General features: G+C 42.7%; 1 protein-coding gene across 4 annotated transcripts in view; it reads right to left on the reverse strand.

Annotated features, from left to right (window-relative positions):
- The window catches only part of LOC144088423 (rab11 family-interacting protein 4A-like), a 77,398-nt gene that overhangs the window by 10,999 nt on the left and 45,966 nt on the right, over positions 1-20,433 (reverse strand). For 3 of the 4 annotated variants that reach the window (XM_077618825.1, XM_077618823.1, XM_077618824.1), the window contains 4 exons: positions 17,889-18,029; positions 9,617-9,698; positions 1,915-2,052; positions 1,691-1,837 (listed from right to left, as the gene is read on the reverse strand). In XM_077618825.1, coding sequence (XP_077474951.1) covers positions 1,691-1,837; positions 1,915-2,052; positions 9,617-9,698; positions 17,889-18,029 — 508 coding nt within the window. The remainder of the gene's footprint in view (positions 1-1,690; positions 1,838-1,914; positions 2,053-9,616; positions 9,699-17,888; positions 18,030-20,433) is intronic. The other variant, XM_077618826.1, reaches the window with a different exon arrangement.

The following is a 20,433-nucleotide window of genomic DNA, read 5'->3' on the forward strand; positions in this document are numbered from 1 at the left end:
ATACCAAGAAACTGCGTATGACAAAATTGGTAGTGCTACCTTCAGTCAGCCAGTAGGAGGCAGATCACCGCCCAAAGGTCTTTTCATATTACCTCACCCCGAAGTTATTACACAGAAGGGATTGTGTGTTGTGTTACCGCAAGTTTAGAGTCCTGATGGATGTGGGGAAAAAACTGTTCTTAAGCCTATTTGTCCGTACTTTGTGGGACCAATAGCGTCTGCCAGAGGGCAGCAGCTGGAACAGATTGTGACCAGGGTGGTATGGGTCCTCGATGATGTTCCTGGCTCTGCTGAGGTATCGAGGGCTGGCAATGTCTTCCAGTGAGGGCAAAGAGCAGCCGACGATCTTCTGGGCAGTGTTAATCACTTTCTGCATGGCCTTTTTGTCTGCTGCCGTGCTTCCAGCGTGTATATGTATGTATATATATATCTATATCTATCTATCTATATATATATATATATATATATATATATATAGATATATATATATATATATATATATGTATATATATGTATATATATGTATGTGTGTATGTGTGTGTGTGTGTATGTGTATATGCATATGCATATCGAGGGCTGGCAATGCATATATGTATATGTATACATCCCAGGTAGTGCTTAGGTACATCAAAATGGGAGGACCATGCGCTTTCATGTTTTTATGCATTCTGCGTCCAAACAATAACACAAGCAACAGCTCCAAGCCAATGGCTGTATGTTGAGTCCAGTCAAAATCCAGCAGACTACACATCCAGAGGCCGCAAGGTGGCAGAATTAGTTGAATCCTGTTGGCTTTCTGGACCTAAGTTCCAATGGGAACAAGACATTGTTATACTACAAAAACCCAAAGATCAAAGTCCTCAAAACCAAGTAAAGCCCCTCTTTTTGAAACATGTCCATCAGATCTCGACTCTGGGACATGCCTGGCATGTCCGTGGGAAAAATCCTTCAACTCCTCACAATGTAAACAGAACCATATGCCTGGGCTGAAGCTCAAGTTCATGGAAAAGTTGTCAATTTGAACTACAAAGAAAGGGCACCCTACAAATCACTACCAGGATCAAAGGACACACTGAGAATCAGCGAGAAGGTCCAATAAAACCCTGGGAACTACTGAGATCAAACGACACTCCTTGGAAAGAAAGTGAACACCCATGGAGGTCAAAGATCGAGCCCAGTGCAACCCAAGAAGTCAAAGCTTATTATAAATCATCCGTCACTTTCTCTTACAATTGCCCTTACATGCAAATGGAAAATGTCTTTGCTTTTCTTATTCATTTTAATGAACAATTTCCTCCTCTTGTCTTTCTCACATATTTCATACAACATAGTTGTACTTTTATCATTTTGAAAAGGGTTTAGCTGGTAGTATTGGGGACCTTGGAACTGATTATTAACTCTATTTATGAAAACTTCAAGTAAAAAATGTATTTGTTGCAGAAGTGGTTTCGTAAGTATATATAAGTACCACTGTATAGTTGAAGCCAGAAGCTTACATACACTGCAAAAACACACATTTTATTTTTTTTCTCAATGTTGCAAGCACTAAACCGCTTGTTTCAGGTCAGTCAGGATAAATGAAATCATAAGTTTTGTTTAATGTCACAATAAATGTGAGAGCAAATTTCTTCTATAATTATTTTCTTTGAATTAAAAAGAATAAAAGTGCAAGGTCTGCTTGTGTAGGAACCTTTTTCAACTTTTTTACTTCCTGTTCCATTTCCATCTCCCGAGGCTTTGCATTGGGCTCATAAGAACCCTTTCCCTTTCCAGGATGCTCCCCTTCCATCCTGAACAAATGCAAGTAGTCCAGTTCTCTGCGGAGGTCATCGATCAGCTGTAGGTGGAGGTTAAAGTAGTATGAATAGCTGAAATGTCTGTAGGCATTTTTTTTCCTATAGATGCTTCAATTACCTCTTGCATAGCCTCCTTTTCCTTATGAAACTCACGGCGGTTGTGCCAAAGTTTGTCAATTACCTTCCTATATAGGTCAATTTCATCTTTTAGCCTCAGGCTTGTATCCTCTAGCTTGTCCATCTTCTTCTGCTTATCCTAAATAAATCAGCAAAATATTACCAAAAAAGATCACATGAAACATTTTTGCAAAAATTTTAGTACAGCATGGGGATTTTGGGAATGGTAGCTACATTTGTGGCACGTACTCCACTGAAATTGTGCATCAGTCTGCAGTTTACACCTACAAACTAAAATAAGTACTTAGTGTACTTGTAATGGTTGAACATGTTAGATCAGGGGTGGGCAAACTATTCCACAAAGGGCCGCAGTGGGTGCGGGTTTTCGTTTCAACCCATTGAGAGGGCACCTTTTCACCAATCCGGTGTCCTACAAGTGCAATCAGTGGATTGCAGTCAGGTGCTTCTTGTTTTCTGCAGGAATCTCATTGGTTAAACTGTCTGTGCTATATCGGTTGGAACAAAAACCTGCACCCACACAGGCCCTCGAGGACCGGTTTGCCCATGCCTGTGTTAGATAGACCACTGATACAATACAGCCTTCGATTGCTATGGCAATGCCAGATTCAGATCTCTCTCAGTTTCCGCAAGTAGAGCATGTATTCTGCTTGGTTCAAAGGTGTGCAACAATGAGCAGAGCAACTGTACTAAAACTTTAAAATCAAAATTTGTGTAGCTGTCTTAAGACATAACAGTCATTCCTGTTTGCCAGGAATTTAGATTGGATTGGATAACTTTATTCATCCCGTATTTGGGAAATTTCATTGTGACAGTAGCAAGAAAAGGCATAGTTATAAGTTAGACGTTACAGTTGCAAAGGCCGCAGAACAACAAAGCAAAAGCACAAAGTACAAAGCAAATCAAAGTCAATGGGATCATTAAATATCACCAAATCCAATCATTAAGACAGAAAAGCAGCAAAAACACAAAACGAGCAAGAGTGGACGGAGCTACCGCCACCTGCTGCCATTTGAACGGCGCCATCTTGGTTTCGGTAGCAAAAACGGATAGACTCAAAAAGACGTTGTAAAGTTGGACAAAGCAGCCCAGCAAGCACCGGCAGTTCCTCCATCTGACCGTGGAGAGTTCTCATGCTCCCATAACAATGATGGAATGCTCGGTCTGGAGCGTTGCCTCTTTTCCCGGCACTATCGTCCACTGCTTCCAGCTGATCCTGCATGAATGACAGCGGAGGTCCCCAGCTTGTGGACTTCCTCTGTGGCTCCAGTTCTTTTTCCTAGGTCTACAATGTCTTGTGTATCTTGTGTCTGCCTTGCTACTGCAACCAAGAAATTTCCTGAATACGGGATGAAATAAAGTTCTAACCTAACCTAACCTAAAGTAACCTAATGAGATTTAAAGCTTCACCCCAAAGTGCACAAATAACAACAACTAACAAATAAACAACCAATCAATAATACCAAATAATTTATACATAAATAATCAATACACAAAATAATAATTAGTCAACACCATAAATAAGTAGAGAAGTGCACAAATAACAACAAACATAAGCGAACAGATAAGTCATCAATAAATAATAATAAAAAATAAAGAATAAATAAATAGTCAACATAATCTATAAGTAGGAGTAAACAATAAATAAATCATAGTCAAAATAATGAATAAGTAGTAGTCAACATAATAAGTCATAGTCAACATAACCCCCGGTGAGTCATCACCTTATCATGGTAGTGGGCCATTGGCCCACGTGTGTGCCAGTGATCCTTGGAGCTATATTGTCTGGGGCCTCGTTCCCCTGGTGGGGTCACCCATGGCAAACTGTTCTGAGGTGAGGGACCAGACAAAGAATGGCTCAGAAGACCTCTTATGAAAAGAAAGACTATTGAACGCTTTTTTCCCCTCGCCCTGATGCGTGTCATCAGGGCCCCACTCTGGAGCCAGGCCGGGAGGAGGGGCACGATGGGGAACACCTGATGGCTGGGCCTACACCCATGGGGCCTGGCTTTGAGCAGAGATAGCTGAGGTCCTGTTTGGTTTGGGACATGGGTGCCAGGGACATTTTTTGTGCAATTTGGGGCAATGCAGCGACTCACTAAATTTCCTAGCTCTACAATATGCAAAGGCATAAAATGCAGTTGTGCATTTTTTTTAAATTTGCGCAAAGACCTATTCATCTGCCAAATTTGGTGAAAATTCGAGCGAGTTAATTTTTCCAAAAAAGGCAATTTAGTCCGTTTTATCTTTAGAAGAACAATAGGGCCCTTCGCACTGAAGGGTGTGGGGCCCTAATTAAGACCTACATTCATCAACCAGGTGGGGGACCCCCTAAATTGGTGGCCAGCCAATCGTAGGGCACAAGGAGACGGAGAAACATTCACTCTGACACTCATACCTATCTACGAGCAATTTGGAGTTTTCAACCAGCCTACCTTGCATGTTTTTGGGATGTTGGAAACCAGAGAACCAGAGAAAACCCATGCAAGCCCAGGGAGAACATGCAAAGTACACACAGGAAGTTCGGCCTACACGTGGGATTGAACTCTTGACTTCAGAACTATGAGGCCACTGGAACCCTACGAGGTACAGTGTTGTATAATAATGCATGCTACAGAATTATATTGAAACAAAAAAAATAAGATTTATTGTATTTCTTGACGAGGCTTTGAAAGAGGCCTTAAATACTCCGAAGACAAGTAAAACTTTTAAAATCGTATCATATTTACCCAGTTAACATAGTATTTCTCACCCTCGGCTTTCAAAAGTGCACATTTCATCAGAAAAGCAACCACTCAGTGTTGGGTTCATTCTGGGATGTTACTATATGTTCATTTGGAATTAATAGGTAATGAAGCTATAATTTAAATTGTGCCATACTGTTTGGACCGAGTGCACTTTCCCCCAGTCTTCCTGTCGGGGCCAGTCAATTGTTTTCATAACTATGGACTGAACAGGACAACAAGTTCCAGGCCAGACGGATGATCTACAAGGACTCTTAAACTGCTTTGTCTCGGAATCCTGCAGATGGCGATAAATCGAATCAAACTTCCGAGAATACTCGCATTATTGTTCAAATATACTGTTGCTCTGTTTACCTTATAAATAAATTATTATGCTTACTGGTGCAAATTCTAATGCCGTTGTTTTGATTTATGATCCGCTCGGGTCACTTTTTATGCTTATTGTGCAAATTCTTACGCAGGTGTTCTGATAAAAACAGATTGTTGTGACAGTTGTTTTTATAACCTTCATGATGTTATTCGGTTAAGCTTATACAATTGTTCAAAACAGTTGAGACAGTTGTTTTTGCTTATGCAATTGTTTAAATCAGATTACCTTTGAATGTTTTGGTTATGTGCCGCTAAATGGACCGAAGAGTATGCCGCCCGTCAGAATGCTCTTGCGAACGAAGCCGCGTTGGGAGCGATTTTCCTTGCAAGTTGTAAGCAGTTATGTTGAAAGATGTTTTCCAATTTTAATTCAATATTACTAATAATGATTTAAAAGGTTTTAATCATTATTCCAACACTCAGCAAGAGTAGTCTCAAAGGACAAGGAAGTTGTCAATGTTTTGTTGGGGTTTTGGTTGGTGGAGTGTGTTTTCCTCCAACAGAGACTGGGACTGTTTGGACGATTGCTTGAGGGACCAGCCCACCGCTTCTTTGCGGGCCGGCCAGGACGACCGCCTGATTAAGAAGGAGTTTTTTTGTTTTAAGATATTCAGGGGTTTGTTTTTTCACTGTGAACCGTGCGCTAGGTCTCCTCTGGGGCCCAGCCACCCTTCCTTTTTTTTGGTTAAGAGTTTTGTTTGGGATGTCTGTTTTGTTGGGGTTTTTGTTAGTGGGGTGTCTTTTCCTTGTCTGTCCTGTTTTATGAGTTTATGTTTTTCCTACTCTCCTTCCCTTGTGTGACCAGGTGTTCGTTATTACCATCAACCACTGTCTTTGTATTTAAACCCCATGTTTCTGTGTGTCGGCGTGGAAGTATTTTCTGTTTTGGTTATGTTTGCCTGTTGTCGGTGTGCATCTCTCCCATTTTTGTCCTCCCCAGTTAAGTTTTTAGTTTTTTCCTCCCAGATTTTATTGTTTGTAGGGTTATCTTGTACTTATTTTCCCATTAAAACCTTAAGTTCTGCACCAGCACTTCCTGTTTGTTGCCTGCTTACTGCTCCTGGGTTCCGCTCCCCTCCGAAGCTGTTTCTCCAAAACTACAAAAATGTGCTTCTGTCTTAAATGTTTGAGTATTTTTACCAGTGGTGTACCGTCAGGGCCTTCAAGGCCTTCTCTGCTGACCTAAGAAATATCTGAATGATGTTAATTATATTTTGACCATGAATACTTATTAAATAATTCCAAATTGTCTGTTAGCTTCCTTTCATTGCTTTCCCCCTGGTTGCACTGCTTCCAGGTGTGATATTGAAGCATTTAACCAATCACATTTCAGCCATTATTTGTTGCCAGGGTCAGAAATCTGCCTCAAGGCCTTCACAATCAGTTCTGCTGGCTCTGCTGCATTAAACAAGCGTCAATAAGACTGTTGCTTTAACCAATCAGAATTCGATTTGGTGACACCAAGGCCTTCTCGCAGGCGTAGGCATACATCATTGCCTTCTCGCAGGCGTAGGGATACGTCATTGCCTTCTCGCAGGCATAGGGATACGTCATCGCTTTCACCAACTATGATTGGCTAGTGATAGAGTAGGCCGGCCAAAGCCAGAGTGAGCCAGCCAGAGCTCGCAAACTCCAGCCACAAAGGCCGACGGAGGAAAACAAATGGATTTGGTTGCAGATTTGCTGACGGAGCCATTTTCCAGACGGACTTTTCCAGAAAAAATCATTAAGAAAGGGCGGTCAACTCCAAAGCTAGCAAGCCTGTTACAACCGGGAAAAGGGTTTGTCCGCCACTTTCAGTTCGCTAACTACGTGCGTTACCCCTGGCTCACGAGGGACACTGCAAATTGTATTGCTGGGAGTGCTTGTTATTGGATTGGATAACTTTATTCATCCCGTATTCGGGAAATTTTGTTGTCACAGTAGCAACAGGGTGAGAATGCAGATATAGGAAAGACATTTTAGACATAAATAGATAGGTAATAAGTAAGTTAATAAATAAATAAATACATGAATAAATATATAAATAAATAAGCGTATATATATATATATATATATATATATATATATATATATATATATATATATATATATATATATATATATATATATATATATATATGCATACATACATATATAAATATATATATATATATACATACATACACATAGATGTACATGTATGCATACGGTAGGTCTTAATACTCAGCATTTTGTTTTGTTAAAGAGCCTGACTGCTGATGGGAGGAACGATCTGTGGAAGCGCTCCTTCCTGCAATGAGGGTGCAGCAGTATATTGCTGAAAGAGCTTCGGAGGGACTCCACAGACTCATGCAGGGGGTGGGAGGTGCTGTCCATGATGGATATCATGCTGGTCAGCATCCTCCGCTCTCCCACTTCCTCCACAGAGTCCAAAGGACAGCCCAGAACAGGGCTGCCCCCCCTGACCAGCTTATTCAGCCTGTCCCTGTCCCTCTGTCCAGTCCCTATTTGCCACCAATTGACATGGTGTTTGGAGCAACACTGGATTTGTAAATTTGACTTGTTTAACTAAAGCAGCAACGAGACACCAAAGCACTGCCGGACACTTACAAGCAACGTGGTCTTCAAAACTTTTGGGGAAACTCGAGTGGAGTTACAGTTCAGTGAGCAAGTGCGCAGGGAAACAGAGCGCCACAACGAAAAGGTAAAGAAAAATAGGGAATTTTTAAAAAGTTTGATAGACTGTGTAAACTTTCATTTCGGGGACACGATGAAAGCGCTCCATCCCCAAACAAAGGAAATGATGTGGAACTTCTTTCTCTAATTGCTGAGAGAAACACAGATTTACATTACCACCTGACCGCTAATAAAGTGTTTAGTGGCACGCTGGGCCAAATACAAAACAACCTGATCACTGCTATTGCTGAAGTGATGGAGGAAGAGATCAAAAGGGAAATAAAAATACTGTTTGTCTCTGTAATGGTGACTGAGTCTGTATGGTGTGCTGATGGATTTAAAGCACATTTGGATGATTTTGAATTTTGTTTTTTGCTTGACACATTTAATGGCATTTTTGAGCATTCAGATGTGCTTTTTGAATACTACAGAACAACAAACTGGATGTACAGTTTTGTCTTCAAGAGTAAAGGAGTTTTGTGACACAGTTGAGCGCAAGAGGAGCCAATATGAGGAAATCTACGAGGCCACTGAACGCAGTGCGGGTGCTCCAAGCACAAGATTCTCGCGCGCACTACCACCAACTCCATGACAGGATTCTGGACAATATTATTTGCCAGACGCGGACCAGATTTCAAGAACATGAAAGACTGATGTTTCTCTCCCTCCTCGACCCGCAAAAGTTTCGGGAATACCAGAAAACTTTCCCACATGCAGCCTTCTCCATCTTAACGCAGAGCCACGGTACACTTTTCGATCTGCCTCGGCTAAGAACAGAACTGATTGCAATGTATGCCACGGATGATTTTACATGAAAATCTCCCACTGATCTCCTTGACTTCCTTCAGCAGAAAAATCTGAGTGAGAGCATGGGCGGCTGTACACATTAGTGGGTTTGACAGTGACCATCCCCGTGTCCACTGCTTCTGTCGAACGGACATTTTCAGCCCGAAACAGAATCAAAACTTATGCCAGAAATACAACAGGACAGACTTGACTGCATTAGCTTTGAGTAATTGAAATCTTCTTGAGGAAAGAAAGGAGGATGGAATTTGTGTATAAATAAAAATGATTTTTGGTGAGTAAAATGTCTATTTTCCTAAATAATATTTCATTTTTTTAGGTTATTATTGATTATTTTTTATATGTGTCGCAGCTGTAGCTGCAATAAAGGTTTTATAGCCATAAAATACTTATTGAGGGTTGGATTTTTACATATATTGAATGTATCTCCACTGGCAACATTTTGATTGATAAAATACAAAACAATGTGACCAAATGTTGCAGGCTGCAGGCAAGGAGGGAGATGGATGGTAGTAACAAATGCACATGCCCAAATGTTTTTAGTCAACATAAACTTCACTAAACAAAACAGCATACAAACCAAAACCAGGGGAAAAGGCAATGAAACAATGAAAGTACAAAAACAAACTTACAGGGGGAAACACAAGGCATGCACGGCATGAGGAGACAAACCATGAATTGTACACGGGCAAGGCATAGGAAAACGAAACAGACAATCCGACAAGGGCACACAATGACAATGGGGTTCAATTAGACGGGTTGGCGAGACAATGAGAAGCAGGTGTGTGATATGAGAGACAGGGATTGGCTGAGACACATACGGGCAGATCACAACAGGTAAAATCAATGGGTAATCACAAGAAAAAGTCACACATCGGGAAAGAACCAAGATAAATCAAAAACTCAAAATAAACTCCAGAAGAACGCAAACCTCACAGTGAGAGCCTTTTTTCAGTGATTGGGCCTTTTTTTGGGCCGAGGCGCTCAGCCAACACTGATGCAAAGACTTGGCCCAGTATTGGGCATGAAAAGATTTTACTACCTGTGTAGTAATACAGTATGTAGGAGTGTAAAAAGTGAGAACATGCCTCGATCTCCCCTTATTCTCACCTGGTCCAGTTTTTCTGCCTGAGACTTGAGTCTATACACATTTGTTTTCATTTCTCCATTTTCGTCCTCCAACTGCTGTATCCTTTGATGGTAAAAAAAAAAAAAAGCACGCCAGTTAATTGCATTACATGTGATTGATTTTAAAACAAAAACATGGGCTTTGATATTAAAATAACAAATAATTTATGAAGATAACCCCAGGAGCAGGAGGCCGGGTCCGTTGGGGAGGTGTAGGGGATCTGGCCGCAAGGGGAGGTATTAAAATTTATGTATGAAGATGCGCAGACCCAGAACATGGTTTTTAAGTGTGTCATTCTGCCAGCACCCCCGAATGGCCTGCCAGAAAGGTGCAATCAAAGTTAAGGTAAAATAGAAATGGTCAGCATTCTCTACCACAAATGGAACCAACATCAAAACACCTTAAAAAAATCACAACACCATTTAACTAAATGCCAAACAATCCACTGCTTGGACACACTTGGATTGGATTGGATAACTTTATTCATCCCGTGTTCGGGAAATTTCATTGTCACAGTAGCAAGAGGGTGAGAATGCAGATACAGGAAAGGTATTTTAGACATAAATAGATAGAAAGAAACCAAGCCACACAACAGGTGGGGCCGAGTCGCAAAGGCCGTAGAACAACAAAGCAAAAAGCACAAAGTACAAAGCAAAGCAGAGTATATGGGATCAATAAGAATCATTAAATCAAATCATTAAGACAGAAAAGCAGCAAAAACACAAAACGAGCAAGAGCAGACGGAGCTGCCGCTACCGGCTGCCACTTGAGCGGCGCCATCTTAGTTGCAGTAGAAAAAATGGATACAGACTCAAGAAAAAGACGTTGTAGATTTGGATAAAACTGGAACCACACACAGGAAGTCTTCCACAAGATGGGGAACTTCTGCAGACTGTGTCCGAGGTTGAAAATATGCAGAGTCACTCTTCCAAGCTTATCCGCACAGTTCCTCAGTAGTCTGGAGCTGAAGAATCAACAGTAGCAGAGTAGAACCCCTCGACTCAGTCTCCGGCCTGGTAAGCGCCGACAGCTCTTCCATCTTATCCCATGATGGTTGGTCTGAAGCGTCGCTTCTTCTCCCGGCACTTTTGTCCAGCTCTGAATTTCCCGCGGCATTTAGGTGTTGCTCCTTCTGCTGTGTATTGTTCCCAGCTAGTCTCATGTGTATGACAGCATAGGCATGGCTGAATGGTTCCAAAAAAGAATTAGCAGAAAGAAGCCAGGCTAACAGAACAAAGCAAGTTGTAAAACCATTAAAGTAAAAAGTATAACGTACAAAGTAAAGTAAAAAGGAATGTATTAAGAAATATTAAAATGTAACATATTTTCACGACTATATGGCACATCGTATTTTTAGTCGCAGTGTCAGTAACGAGTGCTATTTCTGTATTTTAAACACACAAAGGACGCACCATTTTTAGACGCATATATTATATATGAATATCGAACCGCAATAGCGCTGGCTACCGGAAGCAGCTCCAGACTCTATACTCTTATACGTTCGTCCAGGCGGCCACAATCCATTCGCAAATAGTAGCTAGCTAGTAGGTAGCGTAACTATTATGGGGCTGTGTTCCATGCTTCGCAAGCCTGTGTTGATGCCGATCACCAGGCCACAATCCGAAAATAGTAGCTAGCGTAACTAGCCCGGGGGTGTGTTCCATGCTTCGCAAGGCTGTGTTGATGCCGATCGCCAGGCCACAATCCATTCGCAAATAGTAGCTAGCGTAATATATACAGACGCTCCCCTACTTACGAACATTCAACTTACGAACAACGGTACATACGAACATGTCTGCAAATTGCGTTTAAGTCCAAAAATGTTCGCAAGTCCAATTTTGTATTTCGCGTCTTTTTCGGAGTAGTACTTCTTTCCGCCGCTAATACCGACGCCTGGCGCTGTGAGAGCTCAGCTCACCCAGCATCTACCTTCTTCGTTGCAATGCGGAAGTGCGTGAATGTATCTCCAGTGTGCAAAGAACCTTTTTCATTTGTATCATTAAATATCTCATGCATCCAATATTGAATATGGTTGGTAAAAAGCTAAAGGCTTCTATTGAGGGAGTTGCAAGGAAGAGGCAAGCCATTTCATTTGAAACGAGTGGCAATAATAACGAAGCTTGATGCGCGTCAGAAAGTGGTGAGCGTTGCACATTCAGTACCATTTATAAACAGAAAGATCGAGCAGCAGGACCCAAATATTGAACGTTGCACAAAGTTTGCAAATCAATTGAATGATGCCATACAGTGCTACTGCATCATTTATGATGAAAAAAAGAAGAAAACTGTGCAATCGTCATTAGGTCGCTTCTTTTGGCCAGTTTCTAATACATAAATCTATCTCTCTCTCTACAGTACTGTACATATTCTCTCCATTTTATTATTATTATTTTTTTCAGTACAAACCAATGCGTGTTACTTATACAAGCCTTAGACAGGCTTTAGACATACAAATGCACTTATATAAACCTTCAATATACTTATATAGGCCTTAAACATAAATTATAATACAAAATATAGCACTAAATCAACTTACAAACAAATTCAATTTATGAACAATCGCTCGGAACCAATTGCGTTCGTAAGTTGAGGAGTGTCTGTATATATATAATTTATGGGTGATTATCGAACCGTAATAGCGCTGTCGACGAAAGCAGCCACAGACGCTATTTCCGGTGCGCAGTGCCTGCTGGGATAAATAGTCCTTTTGTCAATACACCCAGGTTGACGGCTGTGATAACTTGCACTAATAGTATCAATATACTACAACGGCAAACACACTAGTTTGGTGCTACATGTACCAAATGCACGCTACACCCGCACGCTAAAAACACGTTTTTAAAAAGGCAACGGAAGCAAGACTGAGTTCGGTTGTACTTTATTTAGCCATTTTACAATGTAGTCACGTCATCATCACCCACAAAACCATCAAAGTCCTCATTTTCTGTGTCCGAATTGAACAATTGTCCATCGAAAACGCTGAGTTTAATACGTTCGTCCAAGCGGCCACAATTCATTCACAAACGGTAGCTAGCTAGTAGCTAGCGTAACTATTCCAAGGCTGTCTTCCATGGTTCGCAACTGTGTTGATGCCAATCGCCAGGCAACAATCTGTTCACAAATAGTAGCTAGCTAGTAGCTAGCGTAACTAGTATTCCAAGGCTGTCTTCCATCCTTTGCAACTGTGTTGATGCCGATTGCCAGACCATAATCCATTCGCAAATAGTAGCTAGCTAGTGTTGATGCCGATCGGCAGGCCACAATCCATTGGGTGTATTGACAAAAAAAACTAAAATACCCAGCAGTCACTGCACAGTACTTTATCTGCGGGAAAATAGTAGAGTCGGGGGCTGCTTGCCATAGTTGTCCTATCGACGGATTTATTTTATTTTATCGTGATAACAATTTTAGTATTGGTCCATCTATAAAGCGCACTGGATTATAAGGCGTCCTGTCTATTTTGGAGAACATTTCAGAATTTTATGTGCGCCTTATAGTCGTGAAAATACGGTATTTACATTTTTAAATATATACATTAGGGCGGCCCGAAGGGGAGAGTGGTTAGCGCGTCAGCCTCACAGCTCTGGGGTTCTGGGTTCAAATCCAGGTCACGTCCACCTGTGTGGAGTTAGCATGTTCTCCCTGGGTCTGCGTGGGTTTCCTCCGGGTACTCCGGTTTCCTCCCACATTCCAAAAAAACATGCATGGTATGCTGATTGGATACTCTAAATTGCCCCTAAGTATGGGTGTGAGTTTGCCTGGTTGTCCGTCTCCTTGTGCCCTGCGATCGGCTGGCCACCGATTCAGGGTGTCCCCCGCCTCTGGCCCGGAGTCAGCTGGGATAGGCTCCGGCAAACCCCGCGACCCTAATGAGGATAAAGCGGTTCAGACAATGAGGGATGACAATATATACATTATTTTAGGTGTTATTACATTACAGTCTTCATATGCTTATAACTATAATCCTTATAAAGGGTGATATATGGGGGTGTGAGTGTGTGTGGGTATGTTTGTGTGTATGTTAATATTCTCTCGCTACGTTTGTCCAAACCGTGCAACGTAGAGAGTTGAATTTTTTTATGGTGGCCAGTAACGGCTGTCGGATCCTAATAGATGATTGAATTTCCTCACCTTATCTAAGTGTGTAAACTCAACTTTTATTTGTTAAAGCTGAAAGCAGTGTTGATGTATGAATTGTTGTTCTTAAATGATGTCCTCTAAACGCACCGCGTGGCTGATTGGTCGTAACGTAGAACGCCTTTCCACGTCCTTTACAAACGTAATTTTCGGAAGAATTTCCGCCAGCGCGTTTCCCGGTACTCCCCGAAACACTTTTTTCCCCTGTCGTGACGGGAGTTATAAAACATCCACCCATCCATAAATCAAGTTTTTATCTATTCTTTAATCCTTATAAAGCGTGATTTGTTGATGGATCTGTGTGTTTGTGTGTGCACCTGGAAACCACACTGAAGTGCTTCCGTTTAGTCAGTTCCGCTTGAAGTTAGTTGCATGAACTACGCAACAGCACCGCTATTGTGTGTTTTTATTTTCGTCATATTTTCACTTTGGTTTACAATGCTTTACCAAAAATAACACCCAAACATTGCTTGAACAGGTAAATTTGTTAGTTTTCCTTAATTTTTCCTAAAAGCCATACTCTTGCTGCTGTATATATTATACATTCCTTTTTTGCATACTTTACATACATTTTCACCAATTATGCCAAAAAAGAGCAGTTCTCATTTCGTATCGAGTTGGGAAAGGCGTAAACAATTGAAGTGCACCAAGATGGTAGCACAATCTTCTGTATTCCAAAGTGATGGCGAGGCTTCCACCTCGGTGGTAGCTCATGATTCTGCATCTATATCATGGTTACATAGCCCCAACCATGCTCAGATGCCTATTACTGAGAGTGTGGACTTAGCAGGGGCAATATCAGCTGTGGGGCCTGCATGCGTGTAACTGAAAATTTCCTTTCTCATCTAACCCATTTTTCAAAAGATATTTTTTTTAATAGCGCAACAATTGTCTTTTGGTTCTAAAGTAGGGGGCGGCCTGGTGGCGCGAGTGGCTAGCCCGTCGGTCTCACGGCTCTGGGGTCCTGGTTTCAAATCCAGGTCACGTCTACCGGTGTGGAGTTTGCATGTTCTCCGCGGGCCTGTGTGGGTTTCCTCCGGGTACTTCGGTTTCCTTCCACATTCCAAAAACATGCATGGTAAGCTGATTGCACAGTCTAAATTGCCCCTAGGTATGGGTGTGAGTGTGCATGGTTGTCCGTCTCCTTGTGCCCTGCGATCGGCTGGCCACCGATTCAGGGCGTCCCCTGCTTCTGGCCTGGAGTCAGCTGGGATAGGCTCCAGCACCCCCCACTACCTTAATGAGGATAAAGCAGTTCAGAAAATGAGATGAGATGAGAATGAAGTAGGGTTCGGTGAATGCGCAAATGAAACTGGTGGGGTTCGGTAGCTCCAACAAGGTTAAGAACCACTGATTTAAGAACTTGGTTATGTCAACCCTTTTCTCAATAACTCCATTTACTGCCATGCTGACCATACTTGTGCACACATTTAAGATTTATGCATAGTAGTAGTTTTCCGCACTATAAAGTGCACTGCATTATAAGGCACACCCACAATGAATTATATATTTCATTTTTTTCCATATATAAGGCGCACCACATTATACGGGTCTACAGTAGAGGCTAGGGTTACGTTCATAGCTATAGGGCGCACTTAAAAGTCAATTTTTTTCTCTAAAATGGTCAATGCGCCCAATCGGTCGGTGCGCCTTGTCTGTGCACTAAATTGAATTTTTATATGGCCCTGACAGCTTGAGTGACTGGTTTTATTTCTTGCCGGCACGCTACTTATTGCGATAAACCCAGCGGATGTTCACCCTAAAAATAGCCTCCCCGCGCATTCCAAGCATTACGGCAATTCCATTCAAAACATCCCAGGGGAGTGGCAAGGCATTTGACTTCCGTGTGGCCGCAGCGCTTTTAACCCTCAAAAACACTCTCAATACTCAAAGAAACAGCATATTAGAGCTATACAGAGGAACTGCCTGACGTGAATGACAACATAATGCGCGTGTGAATGCTTGGAAAATGGACTGAAGCCATGGATCGAACACAATTTAACAGCTTTGCTAACGGATTGCTAACAGATTGCTAACGGATTGCTAACGGATTGCTAACGGATGGGCAACATAGTAGATCGGGCAGGCAGCATCGCACGAGTTATGTGAAGACTTGGAATGAATTGTCGATACCGATATAACAGCGAGGAGAATCAAAGGCTTGGGAGTGATGCATGTCGCGAGTTACAAGGGATTGTGGATGACTGGGCTCAAGTGTCGGCCAGCACTGTTGTTCGAGCTTTCGCAAAAGCTGGCATCAAGTTCCCGGAACACACAACTCTGACTGACAGTGAGAGGGAGCATAGCATGTTCAATGCCCAACTCTTTAATACAGAAGAAGAGCAGTTTGACGGATCTGTAGATGTTTAATTGCTGTAACTTCTATTAACGTGTGTACCATTTACCTCAATAAAGCATTATCAAACTTAATTTTGCTCATGCTGTCTTTAAAAAACATGCTAGCGGCTAACCTAATTTACGCTAGCGGATAGCATAACATATGCTAGTGGCTAGCATAACATAGGTACGCTAGCATAACATATGCTGGCCTAGTGTCATGCTAGCGCCTTTTCTGAAGAAGCGCCCAATGTATTGACAAAATACAGAAAATATACCCGCAAATGAGACTGCGCTCTATCAGTCAATGCATTTTATAGATGTGAAAATATGTTATATATCCCAATATGCAGCACAAAATGGAGTCTCCGGCTGCTTACCGTAGTTGCGAGACCTGTTGCGGCTCAATATTGATCCATATATAATATATAGTTCGCAGTCTAGAATGAATGCTCTTTTGACACCAATCTAGCGACTGGAGTTCTTTTGTCAATCCACCCGGAATGACGGCGAACACCGAATTAGTGTTTTGGTATGAGCACTACTTCCCTCGTCCTCGCCTGCTTCACTGCGATTGGGTCCTATCCTCGTAACCTCGCCTCGAAGTCTCCCCAAAGACGTAACAGAACGATCCGACCAGCATGGACCCAGCGGGAAGCGACCGACGCTGTCGCCGACGACAGCCATCCAGTTCCCAATCCCCCGATTATCGGCCCCTTCCCCCACTCCCTCTCTCCTGGCTACTCTCCCGGCTAGGAGTTAGTCCTGGACCTCGCCCGTCCGAGCTCCGCGCTGGACCTCGCCCGTCCGAGCTCCGCGCTGGACCTCGCCCGTCCAAGCTCCTCGCTCGACCTTGCAATCCCACGCCTCGCCACGGCCCGGCGCTGACACCCGCCGGACGGGCCACTCCCCTGCCTCCTCATGGCCTGGCTCGGACGCCCGCTGGACCGGCTGCTCCCACGCCTCGTCACGGCCCGGCGCGGACCGGCCACTCCCACGTCTCGTCACGGGCCAGCGCGGACACCCGCCGGGCTACGTTTCGCGGTACTACCCGCACTCCCTAAAGCATTTTTTCTTTTTCATGGACATTCGGCTTTGGGACGTCTAGGATCCGTCCCTTAGATGGGGGGTAATGTTAGGACTAGCTTGTTATTGTTGTTCCATTGAAAAATAACACGGTTTTTCTCAGTATAGTTGAAACTGATGGTGTAAATAAAGCTTCGGCAGGGACCGTATGACTCAATGGGAAAAAAATAAGTACAATGATTTATACTACAAAATTTAAAGTTGTTCAGAGAAATGACCAGAGTAAGTGCTGAAGAACATGATGTCAGGGAAGTTTTAGAATACAGGTTTAAACAAACCCCACACAAACAATGTAATTTTAACATACATTAATGTAATATAATAATAATAAAAATAATAATAATAATCATAAAAATCAGACATAGGCTTTGTCATCATCATTGACTCGACAAAAGCCTAATTGTCATCATACCCAGAAACTGCGAAGAAAACTACTACAACTAAAAGACTTCAGTTTTATCAAAAGCCGGTGATGCGTCTTATGATTGGTGCGCCTTTTATACTGATCAATGCTTTAGTTAATCATTAAATGAAATTCTCTTCAGCACAGCTCCATCTAGTTGATGTATAACACAACCACAACTAATATTCCATCTAGTGGATGTATAACAGCCCCCTACTACTACCACATGTAATTAATATGGCTCAAAGTGAGTAGCTGTTCAAAGCATTAGCAATTTGTTTTTATCTTACCTGGTACAAAGAAAATCTATCTCTCTGTTCCTGTCCCTCTCCATCTTGGAGTAAACGTCACAGTGTCTCTTTGACTCTTCCTCGAGGTTCTGATCTCCCCTGGCCTCAATATCTTTCATTTGCTCCTCTAGTTCATGCACACTGCAAAAAACAAATACAAATTATGTTGTGTGATGTTTCTAAAAAAAATATGTTTAGTAATAAGGTACTTATTAGTGCTGAAATTCTGATGAACTCTCAGTTCAAGGACAAAAACATATCTTATTAATCACAGATTTGTCAGCAGCACAGACATAAATCATAGTTTAGCAGAAGTTGGGGATTAATGAATGCCCCATCGAGTCGCATGCTTATTATTGTCTATAATCCTTATAAAGCGTGATTTATGGATGTGTGCGTGTGTATGTTAAGATTCTCTCGCTACGTTTGTACAAACTGTGCAACATAGAGAGTTGAATTTTTTTATGGTGGCCAGAAGTCGGATGCTAATAGAAGAGTGATTGAATTTCTTTACATTCTCTAAGTGTGTAAACTCAACTTTTATTTGTTAAAGCTGAAAGCAGAGTTGATGTATGAATCATTGTTTTTACATGATGTGCTCTAAATGCACCGCGTGGCTGATTGGTCGTGACGTAGGACACCATTCCACGTCATTTACAAACGTCATTTTCGGAAGAATTTCCGCCAGCGAGTTTCTATGTGCTCCCCGGAACACTTTTTTTTCTGTCGTGACGGGAGTTATAAAACATCCACCCATCCATAAATCACGCTTTATCTATTCTATAATCCTTATAAAGCGTGATATATGGATGCACCCATCCATAAATCACGCTTTATAAGGATTATAGATGAGCGCCGAGGTCGAAGCCCCGAACCAGCATCCCGGTGCCGGCTGGCCTGCCAGTCGCCCCCGTGCCGAAGCTACGAGCCAGCATCCGCGTGCCGGCTGGCCCGCCAGTCTCCCCTGTGCTTAAGCCACGAACCAGCGTCCCTGTGCTGGCTGTCCTGGCAGTCGCCCCCGTGCCGAAGCCACAAACCAGCGTCACCATGCCACATGGCCCTCCAGTCACCCACGTGCCGAAACCTCGAACCATCGTCCCCGTGCTAGCTGACCCGCCAGTCGCCCCCCTGCCGATGCCCTGCTCCTGCTCGCCCCGGCTCCTGCTCCCCTACCACGGACAACTGCCGGACCGGCCACTCCCTCGTCATATCAGGGGATCCGTCCCTTAGAGGGGGGTACTGTTAGGTTTGGGTTGGTATTATTTCATTGTTTTCTCCGTGTGTTCTTATCTTCGCTTCCCTACTCTCTTTTGTCCCTGCTGTCTTGCCATTCCACTCGCGCAGCTGCGCGTCATTGAGAATTAGTTCCTAATTTGTCCATTTAAACCCCACGAATTATTTTGCCATTGTCAGATCGTCTGCTTTGTTTTGTACCATGCCAAGTTGCCATGCCATGCTCCCTGTTCCATGTTCCTTGTTTCCCCATGTCTTCCCGTCAGGTTTGATTCCCTGTTTTGATGTCTAAGTTGTTGTTATTTTCTAAAGATCCTGTCTAAGATTTTAAAGTTTTCGTTTGAGTACTACTTCCCTCTCCTTGCCTGATTCCCTGCAATTGGGTCCTACTCCGTGTTTCCATGCCACGACGTCGACGAAAGACGTAACACTTAAGAATGTTGGGGTCCATCATGATGATTGCAGCTGTTATTAAATCATTCATGTCATTAATATTAACTGAAGGTAGTGGAGCATAAACTTTAACCTAGCCCCAAAACAAAGTTATATACAATGAAGTTTTATCCAACCATCTAAACCACTATCATGAAACAAGCATCAAAGAGATGCCCCTAAAATCAAAATGTTGCGTGTAGATAAATTCTATATGGCTACTACTACAATATATGTTCAACCTGGAGTTTTCTATTGTTTTCCATTTTGAAATACTGTGTACTGATTTTGATGCATTTTAAAAAAATACCCGTATTTTGCACAAACTGAATTTTTTAATGGCTGTACAATTCAGGGTTGTCAGGGCCAGGGCCCGAATGGTAGGTGGTTGCATCTGTCATCCAATTACAGGCCCAGCACCTGATGAGCCAAGCATTGGCAGGTGCGCATACCTGTCAACCTCTGCCGATAACTGACCTTATAAATGATTGATTCCCCTTACAAACCCCAAAAAAACCTTACAAACACCGTACGAGTCGTACGGTGTTTGTAAGGTTTTTTTGGGGTTTGTAAGGGGAATCATAATCATTTATAAGGTCAGTTATCGGCAGAGGTTGACAGGTATGGGTGCGGCTCATCACAATCACGGAGCTATTTAAGCGGTACGCGGTCGATTGGTCGCCGGTCTTTTGGTCACCGGTCTTTTGGTCGCGGTCTTTAGGTCGCCCGGAAGTCTGGTCGTCGTCTTTTGGGTCGCCGGTCTTTTTTGTCGCCGGTCTTTGGGTCGTCTTTTGGTCGCCTGATCGGCTACTGCCATCTACTGTCAATTTATTAAATAGCAGATGGTGTTTTTATTGAAGCAGTCCAATGAACCTTCATT

The sequence above is a fragment of the Stigmatopora argus genome, chromosome 14 (assembly GCF_051989625.1).
Source record: "Stigmatopora argus isolate UIUO_Sarg chromosome 14, RoL_Sarg_1.0, whole genome shotgun sequence".
In the NCBI taxonomy this organism is placed as follows: domain Eukaryota; kingdom Metazoa; phylum Chordata; class Actinopteri; order Syngnathiformes; family Syngnathidae; genus Stigmatopora; species Stigmatopora argus.